This window comes from Pelodiscus sinensis, chromosome 1 (assembly GCF_049634645.1).
Source record: "Pelodiscus sinensis isolate JC-2024 chromosome 1, ASM4963464v1, whole genome shotgun sequence".
NCBI classification, from domain to species: domain Eukaryota; kingdom Metazoa; phylum Chordata; order Testudines; family Trionychidae; genus Pelodiscus; species Pelodiscus sinensis.
Window position 1 is genome coordinate 301,948,049 of NC_134711.1, and position 24,302 is coordinate 301,972,350.

A 24,302-nucleotide genomic window follows, 5' to 3' on the forward strand; every position below is an offset into this window, starting at 1 on the left:
CATTAAGTTAGTGATAAAATGCATAATACCTGTTCAAGATTTTTTAAATATCTTAGTGTTAAAATTTAGGAAACACTTGTATTGAGGTTGCTTCTAAACTATTTATCCGACCAACTCTTGCCGTATAATTTCTAATAATTTAAAAGAAAAAAATCAAACTTAAACTTGGAATAATTTGGAAATTGGCAAAAAAAGGCTAACGATACTTTTAATTCTAAATTATATCTGCTTAGGGTGAATTGGGCTTGAAAAAAACAACCACTAAAAGAAAAACTATTTCCTTTCTCTTTTGAACAGTTAATAAGCAAATAAAAAGAGAGAAAAAAGCCAAGTAAATTTGAGGAAGCCATGTCTACTCTGTCAAATCTTATTAAAGAGACTCCTTAGCTATATTATAAAATTGGTGCCATATATACAGTAATGAAGAGATTATATTAGATCTCTGCGTGCTTGAGCAGGAATTAGAGGCTTGCATTGAGAGATACATCTGGAACAAAGAGGATTTTAATCAGGATACATTATTAATGAATTGCATATGAGTTACGTAAACCTGCTTTATTAGGCAAACTGTAAATGAGCTTATTTGGTGAGAGCATGAAAAATGTGTGTATTTAGAGAGGATATTTTGAGAATTTAACTCATCTCTATATGGTAAAGGCATCTGGCTGTAATTGGTGCCTGTGGCAATTGTTGATACCCTGACTATATTAGCTTTCCATGCCCTTTAGCAGGACTGGGAAAACATTTCTAGTACTCGTTAAGCTGTCTGTTATCAAGACATCATAAATATACACATTCAGAATAGATGATTTGCTATCCCATTGCCTTAGAGCACTTAAATAAATTAGTTCCTACTATTTCAAGCATTAATGTTGAGGTAGTAATTATGGATAAGGCAATAAAAAGCATTAAAATTGCCTTCAAACTTACAGAAGTGAGAATGTTTTCTGAAAATGGCTCTTGCTGTTTTCATAAAATATACTCCAAAGCTGGACTGTGTGGCTCTGGATATTAGTAATGGAATATTGAGCTTTGCCCCATTAGATCTCCAGCTTGCATCCAGCTCAAATCAGTATTGAGAAAAATAGTTGTTACCTATCAGCTATTCAGTGACCCCCTACAATGAGGTGATGGTCTGACTTTGTAGTGTGCAAATGCTATGTGCAGTTTGCGCTGAATTTTTTTCAAAAATGAGGGTCATTACATTACATATAAGGGATGCAACCATGCTTAAAGGCTAAAAATATGGACTGGGTTTCTGATGTGCTCCATTTTTTTTCAAATGTGCTTCATCTTTTGATATTGCAGAAGCTAGTATATAACATTATTTAGATATTGCAGATCTCTGCAGTACTAGCCATAATAAGGTAAGGTAATAATAGTGGTCGGCCTGGATTTTGAGTCTCAATTCTGAATTTCATTGCATTAAAGTCAGACTTCTTATTTTCCCTGAACATATTTTTTAATAGCTGAATTATAAATAAGGTGTTCCAACTGTTTTGGCAGTCAGGCAATAGTTAAATTGAAAAGATTGTTTCTTTTTCAACTCAAAAAAGTTCATTTAATAACTTTCGGTTCATTTGCTCCTAGCAGGACTATACTCAAGCACTGCAAACCCCAGGAGCTTGGCAAGCCAGGCAGACTTGGCAAGTTTTTCAAGCAACTCACCAAGTCTGAGTCAAGCATGGGTAGTTGTGGCTTGCACAGTTTCAAATGTATTTAATTTTTCTTGTTAACAAGAACATTAAGATAGAGGGTTGTTTTTTTTCCATAATCTCAAAAAGTAATACATAGTCTATAAAAGCAAATAGTATTTAACAAACCACACATGACAATTTATGGCTTATGTCAGTTTCAGGACAAATATATTTGTATATTATTTTACACTGAGACTCCATGATTTGTGTTCCTTAACATTAGGATATTAAGGAAATAGACCATGAATTCTTTGTTGTGTTGATTGGCATTTGTGAGTGAAACCCTGCAAAAGACAAGCAAAACCATTATTAGTGCATCATAACCATACAACTCTGTCTCATGTTTAGCAAGATTGTAATACAAATAACAGGCCTGTGTGTGGGGTTGGGAAGAGGAGAGTGCGAAGGGTGCGAAAGCACTCCCCATGGTCCCCCAAATAAGCATGCTCTGGCCAGGCCAGGGAAAGGCAGGAGCCTCCCTCCCCCATGCTCTGACCAGCCAGGCTGATTTCCCTACTTACTTCGGGGACCATTTTGCTGCAGTTTTACCTCTTTGGATCCTGCTAAAAGAAAAACTAAGTAAATTTAAGATTGTAAAGTACCAGAACATTTTAACTGTGTTTTTGTTCTCTCTTGCCCATCAAAATAGTATTTCCCTTGAATCAAGTGTATTTAATTATCCAGAATATGATTATGTCGATAAAAGATCATTTTTAAGGTTGGAGTAGGTCTCAGAAGATTTTGATTTCCCATAAAATTTCCAGCACCTTCAACTGATAACATTTGGTCCAAGAAACTTTATAAAAAGTCTACACATTTCATTGCATAACAAAGAGACAGCTTTTCCAAGTTGTCTAACTAATCACTGATACTATTTTTATTACAAGCAGTTGGAAATAAAGTGGAGGTGCTGTTCTTCTGGAAGGAACATCTGTTACTTTTACTTTCAATCTGTCTATCATTGTTGGGCCTCATGGTATTGTAGTATCTTGCAAAGTTAAATATTCTATGGGATTTTATGTTTTCATTCCTCCCACTGTTGGTAAAGGTAGTTTTATTGAGGGAAACTGAAATCTAATAAATAAGCTATGCATTTTTTCCACAAAAGTGAGTGTCTTAGTCATGGGCCAGCTGCAAATAAAGCCTTATATCTCATTTGCACATGGGACTGACATTTCCATTTTTCCAAAGCACTGTATCTCTCATGGGAGGTTATGGTCTCACACAATGATGATCCTTTAAGTTGCCTGATCCAATGTAATGGAGAACTTTGTCTTGCTACCAAAGCCTTGAAGTTGACTCTCTTCATTGACGTTCCAGAGAACTGAGCAGAGCACTGGGATACTTGTGTTGCTGAGCAGACAGATGAATTGCTGTATTCTGAACTGAGTGTTTCTGAGATCAGCATCTTCATTTGTTGCTGCAGTGAATTTTAGAGAAGAAACGTGGATCTCCATTGCCAATGATCTGGGAATATGTTTCAGTAAATTAGGTGTTGTTTCATCTCAAGAGGTTCTCAGACTTTCTCAGTTGAGACATCCAAACCAGCTATCATTTCTTGTTGGAAATACAGTCTCAGTCTTTTTACAATTCTACCTACAGTCCTTTAGTCAAGCAAATAGTGGAAGATTTCTGATGCTGCTCTTAGAGAAGTAGGTTTCTGCTGGTTTTGTGTGTGTTTGGGCTCTTAGGGGGCAGGCCAGGAGAGTATTGGCTGGTGGAAATCCTGATAGCATGGAGGAGATACTTATGGAAATTAGGGAATTTTAATACTTCTTCATCTCTCTCTTTTTTTTTCTTTCCCTTCACCTGCTCTGTGCATAGCACCTGGGATGTGTACTTAAACATGTCAAGAAGCTGTTTGAGCACCGTGAAAAACAAGGTCAAAGAAGCTGGCTCCTCACCATTTTTAAACAGAACCTACAGGGCAACATAGCATTCTGGCTATACTATTTTCTAAGACTTTTCTAGAATTACAATGGCACTGTTTTCATCCATCCACATAGTGTCAAATGGAACATTACAAACTTCAGAACATGTTTACAGTGAAATTTCTAATACTTGCCGAGCTGTGATGGAAACCAAGTTAGCTTCTAACTTTGTGTTGGTTAACACTTTGTCAGTAGTCTTTAGATAGTTTTATGAATCTTTTTATTTTAGTGTAAAGATACAAATACTACAAATTGCTCCATCTCCTTAGTGATCTAACTTAAATAAGCAATTCTGTAGCACTATTTAAAATGCAGGACTTTGAAAAGAAACAACTGTGTGATACTGCTGATAATTATTTTTAGAGCACATGAAGCAGCTGTCTCCACTTGGTGGTCCACATTCCACCCCCTTCTCTTCTCTTCGATATATGGAAACATTTATTGCAATATTGATCTAACGTTTTGTGTAACTTTCTTCTGTTTCAGCTTTGGTTTGCATTTGTTAATGGATTTTCTGGGCAGATTTTATTTGAGCGATGGTGCATCGGCCTGTACAATGTGGTAAGTATTCCATGTCTCAGCTTGATGGCATGCAGAACCTCAATGACATTCCATTGTTGTTTATGTCTGCACAGTTTATCTCAGCCAACCATCTGCATACATATCATGAAGTACAAATACATTTTTAGGGTATTTGTTTATCTGCCCTAGACTGTGGATGCAAAAGATCCTGGATGTTTATTTTTAATCACAGCAAATGTATTTGGATAGTGCCTTGAAAATATTAGCACATATATCTTAATAATATGCTTTCATTAAATCTCTGTATCTTTAGGCAATTCAAAATGTTCATTGCTTCCTAGTCAGAAAGTATTCAAATTATTTTTTATGTTTTAACATTTTTATTTTTCTGATTTTTTCCTAGTCAGCATGAATATATATTTATCTGAGATCAAGTTTTTGGACTTTTGGTCCTTTATTCGTTACTGTATTATGGTAGTGTCTAAATAAAGCCCCATATCATTTTCATCAAGATTTATTTTGTTCCCTGGCTTTATAGTGGCATTATTACTTACACCTGGCCTGATACCTGGATCCATAAGCCTTAACTAAGGCAAGTAGGAAGCTGCAGGAACTTTTGCCAATATGCGTGAAATTTCCCCATTATGTGTAGTGGGGTTTTGGGGGGGGGGGTTAATTGTGAGATTTTTTTAAAACAAATGTATGCCAAATATGTGAAAACACTAAAAGTCACCAAATGAACTATATCATTAATGAAGAGCTTTAAGTAAAGATTACTTTTTTACCAGATTTAAAAGCTTCAGAGGAGTAGCCAAGTTAGTCTGTAACTGGAAAAATATAAAAAACAATGAATAGTCTTGCAGCACCTTAGAGACTACAAAAAGCATGTAGATGGTATCATGATTTTTACCAGGATTTGCTTTAAAGTTTAAACATTACAATTATAATCCCACACAACCCAATGTCAAATGAGAGGAGATTTTAGGCTGGAAATTTTATGTTGTCTCAGTTCTTTGCATCACCCTTCACCTAGATAATCCGAAGTTTTCCAAAAAAAAAGCAACCCACTCCATCTTCTTCATTCACATATTTGCATCGATAAATCTTTTAATATTATTTCTTTTCTGATTAATCAAGCTACCATGAATTAAAGCACTTTAAACAGCTACTATTGCTGAAAGCAATGAAGAAGTAGTTAACTAGATTGCCTTTACTTACTCTTTTTAGGTCTCAGAATTAACATTTTGGTTAGTTTTCTTCAGATGAATAGGGCAGCTCAATCTAATCCGAAAGCTGTTGTTTCGTTATGTCTATACATTCCAGAATCACTCAAGACCGAATCCTGCTGGGTATTGGACCTCTCTGATTCGGCAGCGTTGGGACTTGACTGATACTGGCTGAGGGGTTTTGCCAGACCAAGGGAGGTCATTTCTGCCCTCCCCTGTCATCGCACGCCTCCCTGCACCCAGCCATGTCCTGGCTGCCTTCCTCTCAACCAGCTCCCCAACCCCACAAGCCCCTCCGCTCGCAGGACTCCTGGCCCCATATGACAGCCCCACTGCCTCACAGTCCCCACAGGTAGTTTTGCTGCCGGGTAGTTGCCCCGCTGCTGGACTCCAGCCCTGCCAGGCAGCTCTGCTGCTTCCCAGCCACTCCATGCAGCTCTGTCAGGCGGCAGCGGTCCTGCCAGGCTCTTGGCTGTGTCGCTGAGCGGCAACCCTGCTCTGGGCTTCTGCCCCCATTCCTGTGCAACTCAGCTGTTGAGCTCCTGGCCCCACTGCCAAGCAGCCCTGCTGCCTTCTAGACCTGCTGGGCAGTTGCATCACCAGGCAGCCCCAGTGTCAGGCTCTCAGTTTTGCTGCCTCAGGGCAGCCCCACTACTGGGCTCCAGCCCCACAGCAGGGCCCTTCAGGACCATGGATGTTGCCGAGCCAGAGAATCTCAAATTTAGAGAGGTTCAACCTGTAGTCCCATTTCAGCATTATTTAGTGGGGTCAGATTGGTAGAACCAGAAGTCTGGCTTTGAATAGGTTCACCTTGGAAGGATACCTTCATAACCAGATGGGCTAAAACAATATTTTTTTTTTAAGTGAAAACTTAAATCTGCAGAAAACTTGGGAAATACCAAAAATCCCTGGAGATACCCTAAATCCATCCTGCAGTGTGGAATCTTCATGGAGCATGTTAGACTAGTGGCCTTAGCCTTAGCTCTCATATCCCATATGAGAGGGCTGCCCTTGCAGCCATCTGGCCTGTTGCTTTATGACTAATTTAAAAGATTACATCATTCATGTAGAAAATGTGCTTGCAATTACTGATCCCTGCAGATATCCAGCCCTATGTGAAGTTGAATCTTCACCTGCCCTCTCCAAACTGAGTATGCATTGCTGGCAGGAACCACAGTCCAATGCAGACAAAAGATTTTGTAAAGATAATAAATAAAACAGCATCTAATCAGAGATTGTTCGCTGAATGAGAGTCACACTGTAAAAAATTGGATTAGAAATTAATTTCCCAGCATGAAACTGTCAGTATAGAAGATGGGGGAAGAGGAGGGAGGGGGAGTTATAGTTGGAGGCTACATGATAATAATGCTTCGATCTGATAGTGTCTCTATCCAAGGCTCTCCACATTTTTAACAAATGGATTAAGTCTCTGAGGACTCCTGCAAAGTAGGTATGATTGTCACGCTGGCACCGATAAGAAGGCTGAGGCACAGAGAGATTAAGGGCCCAGTTCTGCAGCACTTACCCCCATTGAAAAGCTGTTATTCATGGGAGTAACCCTTTTGACTTCTGTGAAACTACTCATGTGCCTGTGTGCCTTTCGTTGGGAGTGAAGGTTGCCAGAATTAAACCCAAAGTGACTTGCCCAAGGTACTTCAGAATTTTCTCTTCCTTTGTTCCCCTCTGACAGGGGCCACGGTCTGAAGGCACATGGCCCTAGTAAATCCCTCTCTCTTCTCAGGAGCACAATGTGGGTTTGAATTCTCCACAGTATTTCTGGAGGTGAGTGTTCCTTTGAGAAGACCACAGCATCTTTCAGAAAGGAATGGTCCCGCAGCAGACCCCAAACCCACTACTGTCAGTAGCACAAGGAATTTCATGGGGGTACTAGCTGAGTCCATTTTACTCTCATGCACACAGAGCCAAAACTTCGGTGGCACATGCCTCCAGAAACCCACTCCTCCTGGTCCTCCTTTCCTGCTGCCTGGATCCATCCCTGCCCCTGGATGCATCAGGGAGAGTGGAATATTCCATGAGGCCTTAGAAGTCTCTGAGCCCACACATGTCATCACATTTATTTGATGCTTGTATGGATATTTAGAAGGTGTCTACAGGTTTTACACAGGAGTTTTCTAATGATTTCTACACATTGAAATAAATGAAAATGTCTGTTGCACTAGGGAGAGTGTAGCTTGCAAAGGCACTAATAATGCTAGGCAGAGAGGTAGTCAGGATAGACTGTATGAAACTTTTGAAAATAAATAAACAGTAGACAAAATCTGAGTTGCCTTTTTCAGGCAGGATGTGGTGGAAGCAAATATTAAAGGAGTTGCACAAAGTTGCAATGGCTTAATAAGAAATTTTTAAAAGCGATAGTTTTAAACCCCCAATATTTTAAATGCTTCAAAAGAATCCGGCGATACACATAGTTAACACAGTGAACTGTGAGACCATGTTACTGTTACATTCATGCTCCCTCCTTGATTCTCATCTCCTGTCACTTGCATCTTGCCTTTAACTAGATTGTAAACCCTTTGGTGCATAAGAGACCATATCTAATCTATGTATGTACAGGTATATGCTCCCCATGCACCATAGTTTCTGAAGAACCTCACAGTTTCTTTTGTAGTTTTACTCGCAACACCTCAGTGAAGTACGAGGGTAAGTCAAAAAGCATCCGCAAAGTGTTCATATCTTTTTTTTGCGATTGGCCCAACTGCTGAATTCGCGCGCAACCGTAAGCACGGAACCTCCCTATATTGTAGTGACATATTTGGCCTTGACCGTTCAGATGTCTTTCACTACTAGTGGGGTCTACTTGGCCACTCCGCTTTCCACATGCACCAAAGAAGAGCAGCGTGCAGTAATTCAGTTTTTGTGGGCTGAAGGTGTAAGAGGTGCAGAAATTCATCGAAGACTATCAGCACAGTACGGTGACAGTATTTTGCTGCAGCGAAGCATGAATGGATTGACATGTTCAAAAATGGCCAAACAAGTATCACTGACGAAGAATGATCAGGGCGCCCATCCACATCGACTATTGAAAGGAACATAGAACAAGTCCGCATGCTGATTCTCGAAAACAAGAGGGTGACTGTCGATGAAGTGGCAAACCAACTGCAGATTAGTCATGGTTCTGCCTATTAAAATCATCCACTACAAACTTTGCTTCAGTAAAGTTTGTGCATGGTGCGTTCCCAAACAACTCACAAAACAGCACAGACGTAACTGTTTGGACATCTGTAACCGCCTTTTGAACTGGTATCATGAGGAATGTGACGCTTTTTTGAGTCGCGTTGTCATTGGTGATGAAATGTGGATCCACCACTATGAGCCAGAGAGCAAACATCAGAGAGACCCCTCAAAGATGCTTTAAGAGGCTATCGTTTTGCCAGCGACCATGATTTGAAGGAGGTGGTGCATACCTGGCTTGCCGCCCAGCTGAAAACATTTTTTTCTGAAGGCATACAAAATCTTGTGCAACGCTGGACCAAGTGTGTTGAAAAGCAGGGGAACTATGTTGAACAATGATACTTATGAGTTCTGTATTGCTGTTGTGTTAATTTTAATACAGTAAATACATTGCAGAGACTTTTTGACTTACCCTTGTACTATTTGTCAAAACTGAGATGTGGCAGATCAGACTTAGTGATTGAAGTCTGGTGTAGTGGTTGGTGTGGTGGCAGCCAGGCCAGGATCCGAAGCCCGAGGTCAGACCTGGACAAAGCAAGAATAGGATTTGGGAGGTAGACTGGAGCAAGCTAAGGCTTGTGGATGGCGTTTGTTATCACTATCAGGCAGGGGAGAGTTCCAAAAATGAATGTAGCCTCTCTGCATTTACAGCCTTTGTCTTCCTTGAGTTCTTTTTTAGCACCTTGATCACCTTGTGGCCCCACTGAATGTTTGGCAGGCTTCCTCCTTTCAATGTACTCAAAAAATGTTATTGTTAATTGGTACCTCTCTGGGGAGGAGACTCCTGTTATTAGTAAGAGATAGATAATAGTAATAGGGAAATTGATTATTATACATGCAGATAGTTGGCTTGTGATGACTGGGAGATCTGCTGGGTGAATTGTCTGCCAGTTATGATGTTTTGATATCTTGAGAGAATTGCCTCAAATTACACACTGGGGATGAGGCTTTGTCATGGCTGAACTCAGTGGGAGAAATGTTGTTGACTTCAATGGCACTAGGTAAAAGCCTAGATCTCAAACATTATACTGAACTTACTTATAAAGTTAATAGGTGTTTTTAGTAGTGTTTAATACTGTTCATTTTCTTTGTAGATTTTCACAGCCTTACCACCTTTTGCTCTGGGAATCTTTGAAAGATCATGTACTCAAGACAGCATGCTTAGATTTCCCCAACTCTACAAAATTACGCAAAATGCTGATGGGTTCAACACAAAGGTAATGGGAAATAATGTATTTTAGAAAAAAAATAAAGAAAAATAATAGCATATATTTAAGTCTTACTTTTTTCTATCCCAAAGGTCTCATTCAGTTTTACTTCGGTTTTATGCCAGAAACCCTTAAAATCAGAGTTGTCCTTGCTTCCTAGAATGCTGTGTTCTTTTCAAAATAAATTGTTATTTCTGAGTACTGACTAGAAGAGATGCCTTAACTAGAATAATAATCCTAAAGTCCATCCAAATTTTGGAAGAGTTCAGATTATGGTCCATCTCTGAATATGAAACATACAACTTATTGATAACTCTATCTACAAATATATAGCTTGTCTGCTGCTTTCAGAGAAGCTGGATGATCTGGTTTTGATTTTCATATTGAAATGCTGCCATAAACCAACCTACCAGCCTTGATAAGTATACTTCAAAAGTTTTTGTTAAATTAGGGTGATTTTTTTTCTTGTATTTTTTTGGAGACTATGAGACACTTTGTGTTTCATTAATTTACTGACCTCTTCAGCATTTGAGGTTCTAGGGTTTTTTTCAATGAATAATTAAATATACTCTTAAAACAAAGCAAGACCCTAGGTTTGTTTTGTTGGGGGGATGCTAAAATTTCAAAGAACAAAACAGCAGACTATGCAAATCTTTGACATAAGAGAAACATAAGACTTTTAAATGGAGCATTATGGGGTACAAAATAATTTTCTCTATTAGAAGAAAATAAAGTCCTTTCTATCATCATGATAATTTGAGCAATTAAGCAAAGGTGAGTGAATCCACCTGCTCTCCATATTCTGATAAAGCTTTTTGAAGGTAATATATATAATCTGACATATTGTATTTTAAAAAACTTCTTCAGTTGAAGCAGGGTTGCCCACTTGTTGCACAGAAATTCCATGAAATGTGGATGAGGAAATATATTTCGGAAAAGTTCAAGTAGTGCAGCTGAGGAGAAACATTACTTTCTGCCAGTAAACTTTACAATGAAGCATTTGTTGGGCGTTAGAGAGAAATCAAAAGTTTTGGCCGACTCCTGACTTTCTTGGTTTGTTTTCCCTCAGGTTTTCTGGGGTCACTGCATCAACGCCTTGATCCACTCCATAATTCTTTTCTGGTTTCCACTGAAAGTGCTGGAACATGGTAACTGCTTCATTATTTCAAATGTCAGCAAGTAGCATTCAGTCTTCCCAGTGCCAACATGTTTGCAGAGCTGGAGGTCACAACAGCTTCTAAGAAAACTAATTATGATAGACAGCTGGGTTGGTTATAGCTTCTAGGCCTGACCATTTATCAACACTGACCTTTAGAAGCCACTTTTCTTGCATTTGACATGGATATGTTCCATATAGTGACTTTCATACCTGGTTTTTAGTAATCCTCTTTCAGTCACACACTTCTGTCTTCTGAAATAACACCTGGGTTCATGCACAGACACACATACACACAAGCCTTCAATTTTCTTTCATTTTCTAATATTTTAATTCCTCATTTCTCATACTTGTACAGTGTTCATATCATGAGTTTTATATCCTTCCTGTAGAGAATATTTTTGCTTTGGTATTTTGTTGGGTCTTTTAAATTCCCATAATAGACTCTTCCCAAATTGCCTATAAAATGCAGGGTAATTCCCCAAGTGTCCCAGCCAGCTTCCAGTTAAGTCAATGGAAGGGCTGCCTGTCATTTCAATAGAAGCTGAATCAGGTCCAGTGTTGGAAAAATGAGAACAGGATTTATTCTATCAAATGTGGCTGTGACATCCTGATGTCTAGTACTTGGTACTTTATCGAAAGACAAGAAATTTCACTCTGTGGCCAGCCAGTTATATTTGGACAAGAGAAACCCTTGCAGTCTATCAACTTATTACTTGACTCATGAATTACTCACAGGTTATGAAGCATAACAGCCAGTGCTAATATTGGGTTAAATTAAATAGCTCCTCTGTAAATTGAGTCTTAGGTTGATGTATCCAGAGGTTACAAACTTCTTTTTGCTTATATTTTTCCTTAACTTCTTGATCTATCCCTATTATCTTAAATACAAATACCCTCTTAAAATGCCCTTTTAAGTATCAATAAATGAAATAAATTAGGATGTTCATTCTTCACCAATATTATTAATTTCATTTCAGAAAAAGTATTCTAAATGTGAGTATACACCATTGGGACAAATATAAAGTTTCCAACTCTCATTGTGTTTGAGTAAAAAGTGTATTTAAAACTTCAGACAAAAATGTTTCATTCACTCTGCAATCGATGCTCTTTATCCTCTTGAGTTCCTTAGGATAAAGAATGTATATGTTCAGTGAATGGACACTTGTATAGTCCTAAAGATAGATGTTTTCTGTACATCTTCAGATTCTTTCTTATTAACAGAAAGGTCTTTATATGCAGGACCATTGTATTCCCAAAGAGTGTGATTATAAAATGCAGTATAATGTTAGAATTTTTTTTAAATCTAGTAATTACATTGAAAATGACTTAGATATATGAACTAAAATGTTTCCCATGAGTCTGTAGTATAAGCAGCATATAGTCAGAATAACTGGGTTAGATTACACTGGATCCATGACAGCCAGTATGGCCACACATGGACGGATTTTACTACAAACCTAAATAGATACTAATGTAAGCCACTCTGGGCATTGACTACATGCACTGGAGATAATAGGCCTAATTCTCTGTTGCTTTTCACCTTTGTTTTCATTAATACCAGTGCAATAGACAACAAAGTATGGTGAGAGTCCTTCCATTCTGATTTGGTAACATTTTACACCCAGTTTTTACTGGTGTCAAGGCCTACACAAGGTGAAAGGCAATAGAGATTAGGACTATTATGTTCAGTAAGAAAAGATAAGATGATTACAGATTCCAATAACAAGAAACTAAACAAGCTCCCATCCATACTGGCTAGGAAGCAGTTTTAAAATCATACAACACTTTCAGTAAATACCTTTTATCTCAGCAGCCAGGAAAGCTAACCTAGCAGGCCTAGGTTAAAGGATTCAGAGGTGCGGAAAAGTAAGTTACAATTCTGACCCCCATCACGTGTGCAGTACCACTTCCATGCAATGATTAAACAGCAAATCCAAACTGGATGGTCAGTGTGACATAGGTGATTACAAAATCACAATTGGTGATTGCAAATGTCTTTTTACCTACAAAGGTCTACGTTCAGATGCTAGTTAGGTCACAAATGAAAACAGGACTTTTGTCCACCTAACTACAGTTTGGAATATTTATAGTAGGCATGATTGACAGCTCCTAGTCAGCAGAGGGTTAAGGTTTGAAAATTTACCTGTCTACTTACCTTACTTTTCTCAACAGGTCTAGAGTTCCGGGGTCGACTGGAGAATGATCTGTGGTTGATTTGGTGGTCTTCACTAGACTTGCTAAATCAACTGGCAGTAAATCGATTGTCAATCTCCACTGTAGTGTAGATGTAGCCTAAGGCTACAAGCCACATCAGTGAGTGACTCTTTCATAGGCCTCTATTTTAAGCTGGCAAATGCTAAGCATGACTAAATAGACATTTGAAGTATAGCTAAGTGTGGCACTTTCAGATGATAGGTCAAGATGTACTTACCCTTCTGCTCACTTTCTGCCAGGAGAAAGGGTGTGTCTAAGACTGAATGCCAGTCAGTTGATACATTAACATCCATTCATATGTTTCATGTGTCCACTCCAGATCTTTTGCTTTCTTTTTAAAACCAACATCATTTGGCTACAAATCACTTCATGTTTAAAAATTATGTTACTTCCAAAGAATATATAATTTCCAAAAAATATTAGAGGCATCAATATTCAGCACAGAGTGACATAAAAAATTCCTCAGCTCTTCTGGGCAATTTGTTTGTTAGCGCCTGGCAAACATTCATTCTCTCACTAAAAAAGTTTTTAACAACCAAGGTTATGACTGTGCTATTTCTGAGCTCACAAAAGTAGAGACGTTAGTAATATAACACTACGTTACCAGTTTCTAACATACTGCTTTTTGAAGTGCTTTGAGAAGCTTAAGGTATGAAAGATACTCTACAAAGGCAAATTCTGGAAAGATTTTTCCAGGCACGTTATTAAAAATATTTGCCTTTGAAAATCTCCCCTTTTTTTCCATTCTGTTGATACACTGATTGATGATCAAATATGATAAGCTTTCTTATCTCTCTTTCAGATGCAGTGTTCACAAATGGCCAAGGGCCAGACTATTTATTTGTGGGAAACATTGTTTATACAGTAAGTTTTTAGCATTTTTATCTTAGCCATTTTGCTCGATAATAGCATTGCTTCCAATCAAACATTGATATAAATCAATAAGCATATGAATGAGATCTGTGTGTATGTAATTTTTTGTTTTTTCCTTTTCATTCCCTCCTTCAGAAATTTCCTGGATGATATTGTCTAAAATTATGCCTTATATTATGTTGATAGGTGTCCAGAGGCCTTTGGGAATCGGCAGCATATAAATAAAAGTACTGTTGTTTTTAGAAGGGTGGAGTTAAATAGCTAGAAGAGGAATATGCATGCTGAATATAATATATTTCTTCCATTTCTTTCTTTCCACAGTATGTTGTCATTACTGTTTGTTTGAAAGCTGGTTTAGAAACCACAGCATGGACTAAAGTAAGTGGTCCGCAGTCTTTTTTTTAGTAATTTTCTTGCCCACATCTTTCTTTCTATTGCATGCTATGTGTTAATATCAAAATTAACAATTGTTTGCTTGTAGGTTTGAAGTGGAGGTAGTAGAGGGTATATTTTAATTTGGGTTAGAATTATCTATCATCTGGAGTTACAGCATTGTTTTCCTTGCTTTTTCTTCATAGAGCATGTTTGTATTAGAGGATATCTGCAGATGATAGAACATAATATAATGGCCAAGACTTGGCATCAAACATTTTTATTAGCTTGGCTCATGTAAACAGTCTAATTTAATTTATTGGATACGGCCATCATTGGAGTAACTCAATTAAAGCCAGTGACTTTGGCTTGTAATCTATGTCTTTTTTGTAACCAGATCCACTACATAGCCATTTTAGAAGTAATGTATAACAGTACCAAACAAAAGGTGTCTAGCAACCAATAAGCAATTACAGTCTGACCTCCACTAACTTCAGTTGGCTTTGTGCTAGATCCTTTTATTTTTTTCCTTGTTGTTGTTTTAGTAATTCTTTATTTTTCAAGTCCTCGGAAATTTTATATATTACTTTTCTCTTTGTATTTCTAAATATTGTTGCTTTTCCTGAAACAGAATTGATTAGATTTGAGATTGACAATTTATTAATTTAATCTCTGAACCTCAGATTAATGAATCATTCTGCCTATGCTGCCCAATAGGTAGACATGCCACAGGTGACAGAATTTAGGGTTATAGACTCTCAGAAATCCAATCACTTTCTACTTTGCTGCCCCCTTAATAGAAATTTTTCAGAAACATTAACACCTGCATTTTCCGAAATGAACAGCGATTTTTGGTTGCTTCAGTTTTTAGGCCCCCAGTTTGAGATATCTAAAAGAGTCTGAGATGTCCTAAGCGGGGCACATAAGAATCAAGGCATCCAAAATCACCAATCGCTCAAAAATGTAGGCCACAGAATACTCTGCAGACTATATATGGTTTAGCCATAAATGGCTTTCTTTTTCTAACCGATAACTATACCAAACTCTTAGAACTGGGACTGCTATGTCTATAAAGTGCCTCACAAATTATTTATTCTTACTTGCATGGTAACAATAAATTTTTACCCAGTGGTATTACTAGAACGAATGGAGTGATGTGGTCTAGTATTCTGAGCACAAACTTGTAATCTAGGGACTCTTATGTTCATATCCCTTCAGGACCCCACTGACTCCCTTATTGGACTTGGCCAAGTCCTTTAATCTCACTGCCTCCGCTCCTCCAGCTTTAAAATGTAATAATTCTTATATACCTCACAGAGAAGCCATATGGATTAATTAGTTAATGTTTATACAACATTTTGAAGATGAAAAAGTGGATTGTTTTATTTTACTTTGTTTTGAATGTGGTGTTTCATCCTCTAATCTGCAACAAACAAAAGAACCTAAGTGCTATTTTTGCTGTTGTTGTTAGTTCGTAGATTTTTTATGATGTGTAGTTCAGTGCCATTTAAAAATGTAAAAACATTTATTAAAAACAAATGAACCCCACACACACTCTAAGTGGATGCATCAAAATCTGCTCCCTAGACATATGGGGCCTCTTCAAATCCTGTTACATTCAGAATAATTTGATGTTTCTTATCCCTCTTCCCTGAATAATTATCCCCATGTGACTCAAAAGATACCAATTACTGACCTTCCTGCTTTCTGAATTTAGCCAAAAAGGCACTTACACTGGTCAATAAATCCCTATGTTTTTTATACTAGGATTTTATGAATAAAATGTCATCATATGCCAAAAATCTTCCCTGTCAGCAATACAAGGGTTCTTTTCTCCTTTATTTTATATATTAGTTGTATGGGCTTTTCTGATATAAAAATAATGGGAAGAATTTTTCTTTATAACTGCTCACTCTGCCTTGAACCTGGTGGTGATGTGTTTCTCCTTGGGGGCCTTGTGATGGTAACACTCATTGTTTCAGCTGTGAGTGAATCAATGCATGAAGAACATTCGTATTACTTGAAGACTATTAAATATGTGACTGTGAGCCTCTTCTCCATCACTGAGCAGATTGGTTACATGCAGGTTTGTTCTCAAGAGTGAAAGATGTGTTTGGCCCCATGAGAGAATGTGAGAGATACAACTGAAAGCTTTAAATATTGAACCAACAAAGATACACAGCCGTTCTTATCCTAACACAGTGGGGAGGGAATGGTCTGACCAATGGTCTGACTGCTTTATAAGGCAGTGGGCAAGCGACCAAGGAGCTTGCGAACAGGTGATTGCTAACAGGGAGTTTTGAGAGGGAGTTCTCCAGGTGAAGGAGAAGCAGATACAGGACTCTTGAGGGAAGTGTGTTTTGTTATTGGGGCTTTCTCAGTGTGTGCAGAGCTTGTGTTTGTTTGGTGTGTGGTGGTTTTTTTTTTTTTCCTTTCCCTCCTCCCCCCCTGTTTGAGTGAGGCTTTAGAGGGGGAGTTCTCCAGGTAGAGGACAAGTAGATACAGGAGTTTGGGAGAAGTGGGTGTTGTGCTTGGGGCTTCTTGCTGTATGCTGAGCTTGTGTTGCGAGTGAGGGTTGTGTGTGTTCATTTATTTATTTATTTATTTATTTATTTTCCCCTGTGTTTGAGAGTGAGGTTTTTTTTATTTTTTTTTTTTTTTTTTTTTCCCCTTCCCCCCTCCCCTTGATAGAGTTTGTGCTGTGATTGGTAGGGGCTGTGATTGGCAGGTGGAAACTGTTGGCTTCTAATTAAAGTTTGAATTGTAGAAGCCTCTGCTGATTGGCTGAGCCTTGGTAGGGGGAGGGGCTTTATAAGGCAGTGGGCAAGCGACCAAGGAGCTTGCGAACAGGTGATTGCTAACAGGGAGTTTTGAGAGGGAGTTGGGAAGGGCGGGAGGGAAGGGCGGGAGGTTCTCTTGTCTTTCTTTTTAAATCCATTCTCCAGGACAGCAGCGATGGTTGATGATGCGTCTGCTGCTGTTGTTACCTGCACGGCGTGTGCCATGTTTGTCTTCCTCCCGGAAGAAAGAACGGATTTTATCTGCACCAAGTGCAAGCTGGTCGAGATTTTGGAAGAAAAAATTAGAGGACTGGAGGCCCAAGTGTCGACTTTACGCTTGATCAGAGAGGATGAAGACTTCCTTGATAGAAGGCAGCAATTGATCCTTCAAGCACAGCAGGCAGAAGAGCCAGAGAGGGCAGTACGCGACCAAGAGGAGAACTGGCAGCATGTAACTTCTAGAAGGGGAAAAAGGCCAGCACGGGATTCCCCCGATGCTATAGAGGTAAGCAATCGCTTTCAAGCTCTCTCCACAGGCTCTGCAGTGCTGAATGCTCTGGAAGGGACCTCACAAGGTAGAAACCAGAAGGGAGCACCATCTACTGAAAGGCATGGGATGCGTAGTCCTAGGGATGGGGGTTCCACGGCCACCACCCCCAAAAGGAAACGACGGGTGGTGGTGGTCGGGGACTCCCTCCTAAGAGGGACTGAGCCATCCCTCTGCCGTCCGGACCTGGAATCTCGAGAGGTGTGCTGCTTACCGGGAGCTCGCATTCGGGATGTCACTGAGAGGCTTAGCAAGCTGATCAAACCTTCAGATCGCTACCCCTTCCTGCTTCTCCATGTAGGAACGAATGATACGGCCAAGAATGACCTTGAGCGGGTTGCTGCGGATTATGTAGCACTGGGAAGAAGGATCCAAGACTTTGGAGCGCAAGTGGTGTTCTCGTCCATCCTCCCTGTTGAAGGGAAAGGACTGGGCAGGGATCGTCGAATTGAGGACGTAAATGCGTGGTTGCGCAGGTGGTGTCGCAGAGAGGGCTTTGGTTTCTTCGACCATGGGACTCTGTTCCGGGCGGAAGGATTGTTAGGAAGAGATGGAATCCACCTAACGAAGAGAGGAAGGAGCATCTTCGCGGGCAGGCTTGCGAACCTAGTGAGGAGGGCTTTAAACTAGGTTCGTCGGGGGACGGTGACCAAAACCCTGAGGGGAGTGGGAAAGTCAGATACCGGGAAGAAATGCATAGAGCAAGGAGCGAGAAAGGAGGACCCCAGTTTCGAATGGAGAAGATAGTGCAATCAACTGGTTACCTGAAGTGTTTGTACACTAATGCGAGAAGCCTGGGCAACAAGCAGGAAGAACTGGAGGCCCTGGCCCAGGCCAAGAAATATGATTTAATTGGGATAACAGAGACTTGGTGGGATGACTCGCATGACTGGAGCGCTGTCATGGAAGGGTATAGATTGTTCAGGAAGAATAGGCAGGGGAGAAAAGGAGGAGGAGTTGCACTATATGTAAGAGAGCACTATGATTGCTCTGAACTCCAGTATAAAGAGGGAGAAAAACTTGTTGAAAGTCTATGGGTCAGGTTTAAAGGAGCAAACAGCAGTGATGTTGTGGTTGGTGTCTGCTACAGGCCACCGAACCAGGTGGATGAGGTAGATGAGGCTTTCTTCGAACAACTGAGCGAAGCTTCCAGATCGCAGGTCCTGGTTCTCATGGGGGACTTTAATCACCCTGACATCTGTTGGGAAACCAATACGGCAGTACACAGGCAATCCAGGAAGTTTTTGGAGAATGTTGGGGATAACTTCTTGGTACAAGTGCTGAAGGATCCGACCAGGGGCCGTGCACAGCTTGACCTTCTCCTCACAAACAGGGAGGAACTAATAGGGGACGTAGAGGTGGGTGACAACCTGGGAAGCAGTGATCATGAGATGGTAGATTTCAGGATCCTGACCAAAGGAAGGAAAGAGAGTAGTAAAATACACACCTTGGACTTCAAAAAAGCAGATTTTGACTCCCTCAGAGATCTGATGGAAAGAATCCCCTGGGATGTTAACATGAAGGGGAAAGGAGTCCAGGACAGCTGGCAGTATTTTAAAGAAGCCTTATTGAAGGCACAGAAAGAAACCATCCCGACACGTAGCAAGAGAGGCAAACCTGGTAGGAGACCGGATTGGCTTACAGGGGAAATCCTTGGTGTACTTAAGCACAAAAAGGAAGCTTACAGAAAGTGGAAACTTGGACAAATGACTAGGGAGGAGCTTAAATGTATAGTTCGAGAATGCCGGGGGGTTATCAGGAAGGCGAAAGCGCAAATGGAGTTGCGACTGGCTAAGGATGTGAAGGATAACAAGAGAGGTTTCTACAGGCATGTCAACAAGAAGAAGGTGATCAGAGAGGGTGTGCAGTCCCTAATGGATGAAGGAGGTAACCTAGTGACAGAGGATGTGGGGAAAGCTGAAGTACTCAATGCTTTCTTTGCCTCTGTATTCACGGACAAGGTCGGCTCCTGGACTTCTGTGCTAAGCGACGCAAGATGGGAAGAAGATGGACAGCCCTTGGTGGGTAAAGAACAGGTTAGGAACTATTTAGAAAAACTAAACGTACACAAATCCATGGGTCCAGACTTAATGCACCCAAGGGTACTGAAGGAGTTGGCAAATGTCATTGAGGAGCCTTTGGCCATTATCTTTGAAAAGTCGTGGAGATCGGGCGAAATCCCGGATGATTGGAAAAAGGCAAATGTAGTGCCCATCTTCAAAAAAGGGAAGAAGGACGATCCAGGGAACTATAGGCCGGTCAGTCTTACCTCGGTTCCTGGAAAAATCATGGAAGGGATCATAAAGGAGTCCATTTTGAGACACTTGAATGAGAGGAAAGTGATCAGGAATAGTCAGCATGGATTCACAAAGGGCAAGTCGTGCTTGACCAATCTGATTAGCTTCTATGATGAGGTAACTGGCTCAGTGGACATGGGAAAGTCAGTGGATGTTATATACCTTGACTTTAGCAAGGCTTTTGATACGGTCTCCCACAATATTCTTGCCAGCAAGTTAAGGGAATGCGGATTGGATAAATGGACGGTAAGATGGATAGAAAGATGGCTAGAAGGCCGGGCCCAGCGGGTAGTGATCAACGGTTCGATGTCAGGATGGAGGTCGGTTTCTAGTGGAGTGCCCCAAGGTTCGGTTCTAGGACCGGTTTTGTTCAATATCTTTATTAATGACCTGGATGAGGGGATAGATTGCACCCTCAGCAAGTTTGCAGATGACACTAAGCTAGGGGGAGAGGTAGATACGCTTAAGGGCAGAGATAGGGTCCAGAGTGACTTGGACAAATTGGAGGATTGGGCCACTAGAAATCTCATGAGATTCAACAAAGACAAGTGTAGAGTCCTGCACTTGGGACGGAAGAATCCCAAGCATAGTTACAGGCTGGGGACCAACCAGTTAAGTAGTAGTTCTGCAGAAAAGGACCTGGGGGTTACAGTGGATGAGAAGCTAGATATGAGTCAACAGTGTGCCCTTGTAGCCAAGAAGGCTAATGGCATATTAGGATGCATTAAGAGGAGCATTGCCAGCAGATCCAGAGATGTCATTATTCCCCTTTATTCGGCTTTGGTGAGGCCACATCTGGAGTACTGTGTCCAGTTCTGGGCCCCCCACTACAAAAAGGATGCGGACGCATTGGAGAGGGTCCAGCGGAGGGCAACCAAAATGATTAGGGGTCTGGAGCATATGACCTACGAGGAGAGGCTGAGGGACTTGGGTCTGTTTAGTCTGCAGAAGCGAAGAGTGAGGGGGGACTTGATAGCAGCCTTCAACTTCCTGAAGGGAGGTTCCAAAGAGGATGGAGAGAGGCTGTTCTCAGTAGTGACAGATGGCAGAACAAGGAGCAATGGTCTCAAGTTGTGGTGGGAGAGGTCCAGATTGGATATTAGGAAAAACTATTTTACTAGGAGGGTAGTGAAGCATTGGAATGGGTTACCTAGGGAAGTAGTGGAGTCTCCATCCCTAGAGGTGTTTAAGTCTCGGCTTGACAAAGCCCTGGCCGGGTTGATTTAGATGGGATTGGTTGCCTAGAGCGGAGGGCTGGACTTGACGACCTTCTGAGGTCTCTTCCAGTTCTGATTCTATGATAAGGGGATGGTTGGATGAAATAACATGATCTTGGTAACTAATTGACCATTCATTTCCAGTTGGAAATAGGTCAATGGAGGGATGATAGGAGTTGCTATAGGGAACTTTCTGGGTGTCTGGCTGGTGAGTCTTGCCCACATGCTCAGGGTTTAGCTGATCGCCATATTTGGGGTCAGGAAGGAATTTTCCTCCAGGGTAGATTGGCAGAGGCCCTGGAGGTTTTTCGCCTTCCTCTGTAGCATTGGGCACAGATCACAGCTGAAGGACTCTCTGCATGTTGGGGCCTTCAAAGTATTGGAAGGCTTCAATATCTGAGACATAGGTGAGAGGATTATTCTAAGAGGGGTGGGCGAGATTCTGTGGCCTGCATGGTGCAGGGGGTCAGACTAGATGATCATAATGGTCCCTTCTGACCTTAAAGTCTATGAGTCTATGAGTCTATGAGACCAATGGCAGTTCCATGATGTACAGATAAATCTGTAGAGCAGCACAGCTCAGAATGACTTACTGTTGTATATTGCTACATATTGCACTGCAATGGGTGCTTTACAAAACACTTACAGAAGAGCCCACTGCCGGACTATATGTAACAATATACAACAAAAGAGGTTACAAATGAGTTTCGACAGACAGGATACCTAAACCAACATGAGAAAACTGGAGGCAGCTGTTCCTTTGATTTGTATCAATTTTAAACTTTCAACAGTTACTTCTGGTTTTTACCTTTGTACATCAAAATATTCACAGATGGTATGTCTACACATCAAAGTTAATTTGAAATAACAGCCGTTATTTTGAATTAACTTTACTAGTGTCTACTCAGCCAAACCGCTGTTTCAAAATAAATTTGAAATAGTGGAGCACTTATTTTGAATTTGGTAAATCTCATTCTACGAGGAATAACGCCAAATTCGAAATAGCTAATTCGAAATAAGTGCTGTGTAGACACTTATTTCGAAATAGGGGGCCTCCAGCCTTCCCAGGGTGCCCTGGTGGCCGCTCCAGCCTCAACCAAGAACACTCCTCTCCCTTCCCTCCCTCCTCAGAGCCCTTAAAGGAGTTGACTGGCCACAGTGCCTATGCCAGCTCCAAGCCTGCTGGCCCAGAACCAGCAGTCACTGCCCATGACCCAGGGACCCCAAAACATGAGCCAGCAAGCCACTGGCAGCCAGCCCTCCATCGCTCCCCAAGAGCAGCCCGCCAGCTCCCAGGAGCCTGCCAGGACCTGGAGAAGGCAGGTGCCTTCCTGGTCCAGGATGAAGGTCAGGGTGGACCTTACTCAGGTTTGGAAGGGATGCCCCCAATGTCCATGATCTCCACACTAGACGGAGAAATGCGGCCATCTATGGCAGGATAGCTGCCAGCCTGGCCACCAAAGGCCACATGCGAACCCAGGAGCAGGTTCACATGAAAATCAAGTTGGTCCGGCAAGACCCCCAACTCCGAGCCCTGAGCTTCCTCTCCCCCTTCTTCCCCTTGCTTCCTCCTTCCACCTCCCTCCTCTCAGGTTTCCCCTCCATTTTCCCACCCTCTTTTCTCCCCTCTCACCTCCTTTCTCCAGTCTCACCAGTTTCATCCCCCTCCCCCAGTTTTGTTAAATAAAGAGAGTTTGTGTTCATGAAAATACATGTATTTTATTTGACATCAGGAAGGAGAGCTGGAAGGGTAAGTGGAACGATGTGGGGGAGAAATGAGGCACAAGCCCCCAGTGGGGCAGACCAGGGAGGTTCTTAGTGCTCCTCAGGGTTTAAGCTCTCCCGCAGGGCCTACTGGATACTGACAGCCCCCAATGGACCTCCTGGATGGCAGCCTGCAGAAAGTGCAGCCAGGCTCACAGCAATGCATCTACAAGAAGCAACAGAGTGCCCAGGGGCCACTCCAGCTCCATGTTGCAGAGTGCTGTGGTGTCCCGAGTGAGGGCAATCAGAGCACGCAGAGACACAAATGCTTTGCTGTCCCTCAACGAGGTAGGCAAGCAAGCAGGGAAAGCTGAGAACCAGCTGCCTGGAGTGGGGGGTTCCTTTAAGCACAAGCCTCAGATAGCCTCAGGCAGCAGCCACACAATTAAACTCCTGACCTGATGCCCTGCTGGATCTGGTTCCAGCCAGCCTTCAATGCAATTCAGTGTCTACTCAGTGTGGATGCGCTATTTCAAAATAGCAAAACACTATTTCGAAATGCATTTTCTGTGTAGATGTGTTATTTCGAAATAAGCTATTTCGAATTAACTATTTCAAAATAAGATATTTCAAAATAACACTGTAGTGTAGACATACCCAGACAGTTCATAGTACTTTAAAATGAGAGGCAACACAGATTAAGTATTTTAAGGAGAGATGGCAGGCAGAAGAGAGTAGGCACGTGACATACATGAAGTTCCAAGCTTAGGGCTCGTGAAAGAAGGCACAAGGCTGAAAGCTGGAAAAGGACACAGATGAGGGAGAAGTGATTAGTGGGACCATAAGAAGAAAGATGGGGAGGACATGAGAAGAAGAGGTGTAAGTAGGGGCAGCAGCACAACATGAAAGCGAGGCTGAAGAGTTTAAAGCTGTGGTAGGATTAGAGAAGCATCTCATGAAGAGTTTGCAGAGTGGGGCAGTGCAGTTGGAGCAAGATGAGGGGAAGATGTGAGTTCATCCCCATTCCATATAAATACACCTATTAAAAAGCAAAACACACAAAAAACCCCAAAAACCAACGAAACCCATAGATCTTCCTCTGCTTATTTTTGTCTCTTTTAATCTTAGTGACTTGATTAATGTATAGCAGAACTTCAGCCTGAACAGTGTTTATGGCTTGAAATTGCTGCAGTAATCTGCTCTGAAAATATAATCTTTGCAGGGTTTTTTCTTGTAATTCTGTTTTTTCTTTAAATAAGAATTCCTGAAGCAGCTCCACAAGAGCTGAATGCTAGGAGGTGTTCAGCACCCTTAGCTACCAAAGAAGAATCTGATTCAGGAGAGCACTTAAGTATGTGCTTAT

General features: G+C 41.1%; 1 protein-coding gene across 1 annotated transcript in view; it reads left to right on the plus strand.

Moving 5' to 3' along the window:
• Positions 1 to 24,302, plus strand: part of ATP8A2 (ATPase phospholipid transporting 8A2) — a 558,954-nt gene that overhangs the window by 382,781 nt on the left and 151,871 nt on the right. The window contains exons 27-31 of the mRNA XM_014581486.3: positions 4,115 to 4,189; positions 9,663 to 9,785; positions 10,846 to 10,924; positions 13,952 to 14,013; positions 14,344 to 14,400. Of these exons, the coding sequence (XP_014436972.2) occupies positions 4,115 to 4,189; positions 9,663 to 9,785; positions 10,846 to 10,924; positions 13,952 to 14,013; positions 14,344 to 14,400 (396 nt within the window). The remainder of the gene's footprint in view (positions 1 to 4,114; positions 4,190 to 9,662; positions 9,786 to 10,845; positions 10,925 to 13,951; positions 14,014 to 14,343; positions 14,401 to 24,302) is intronic.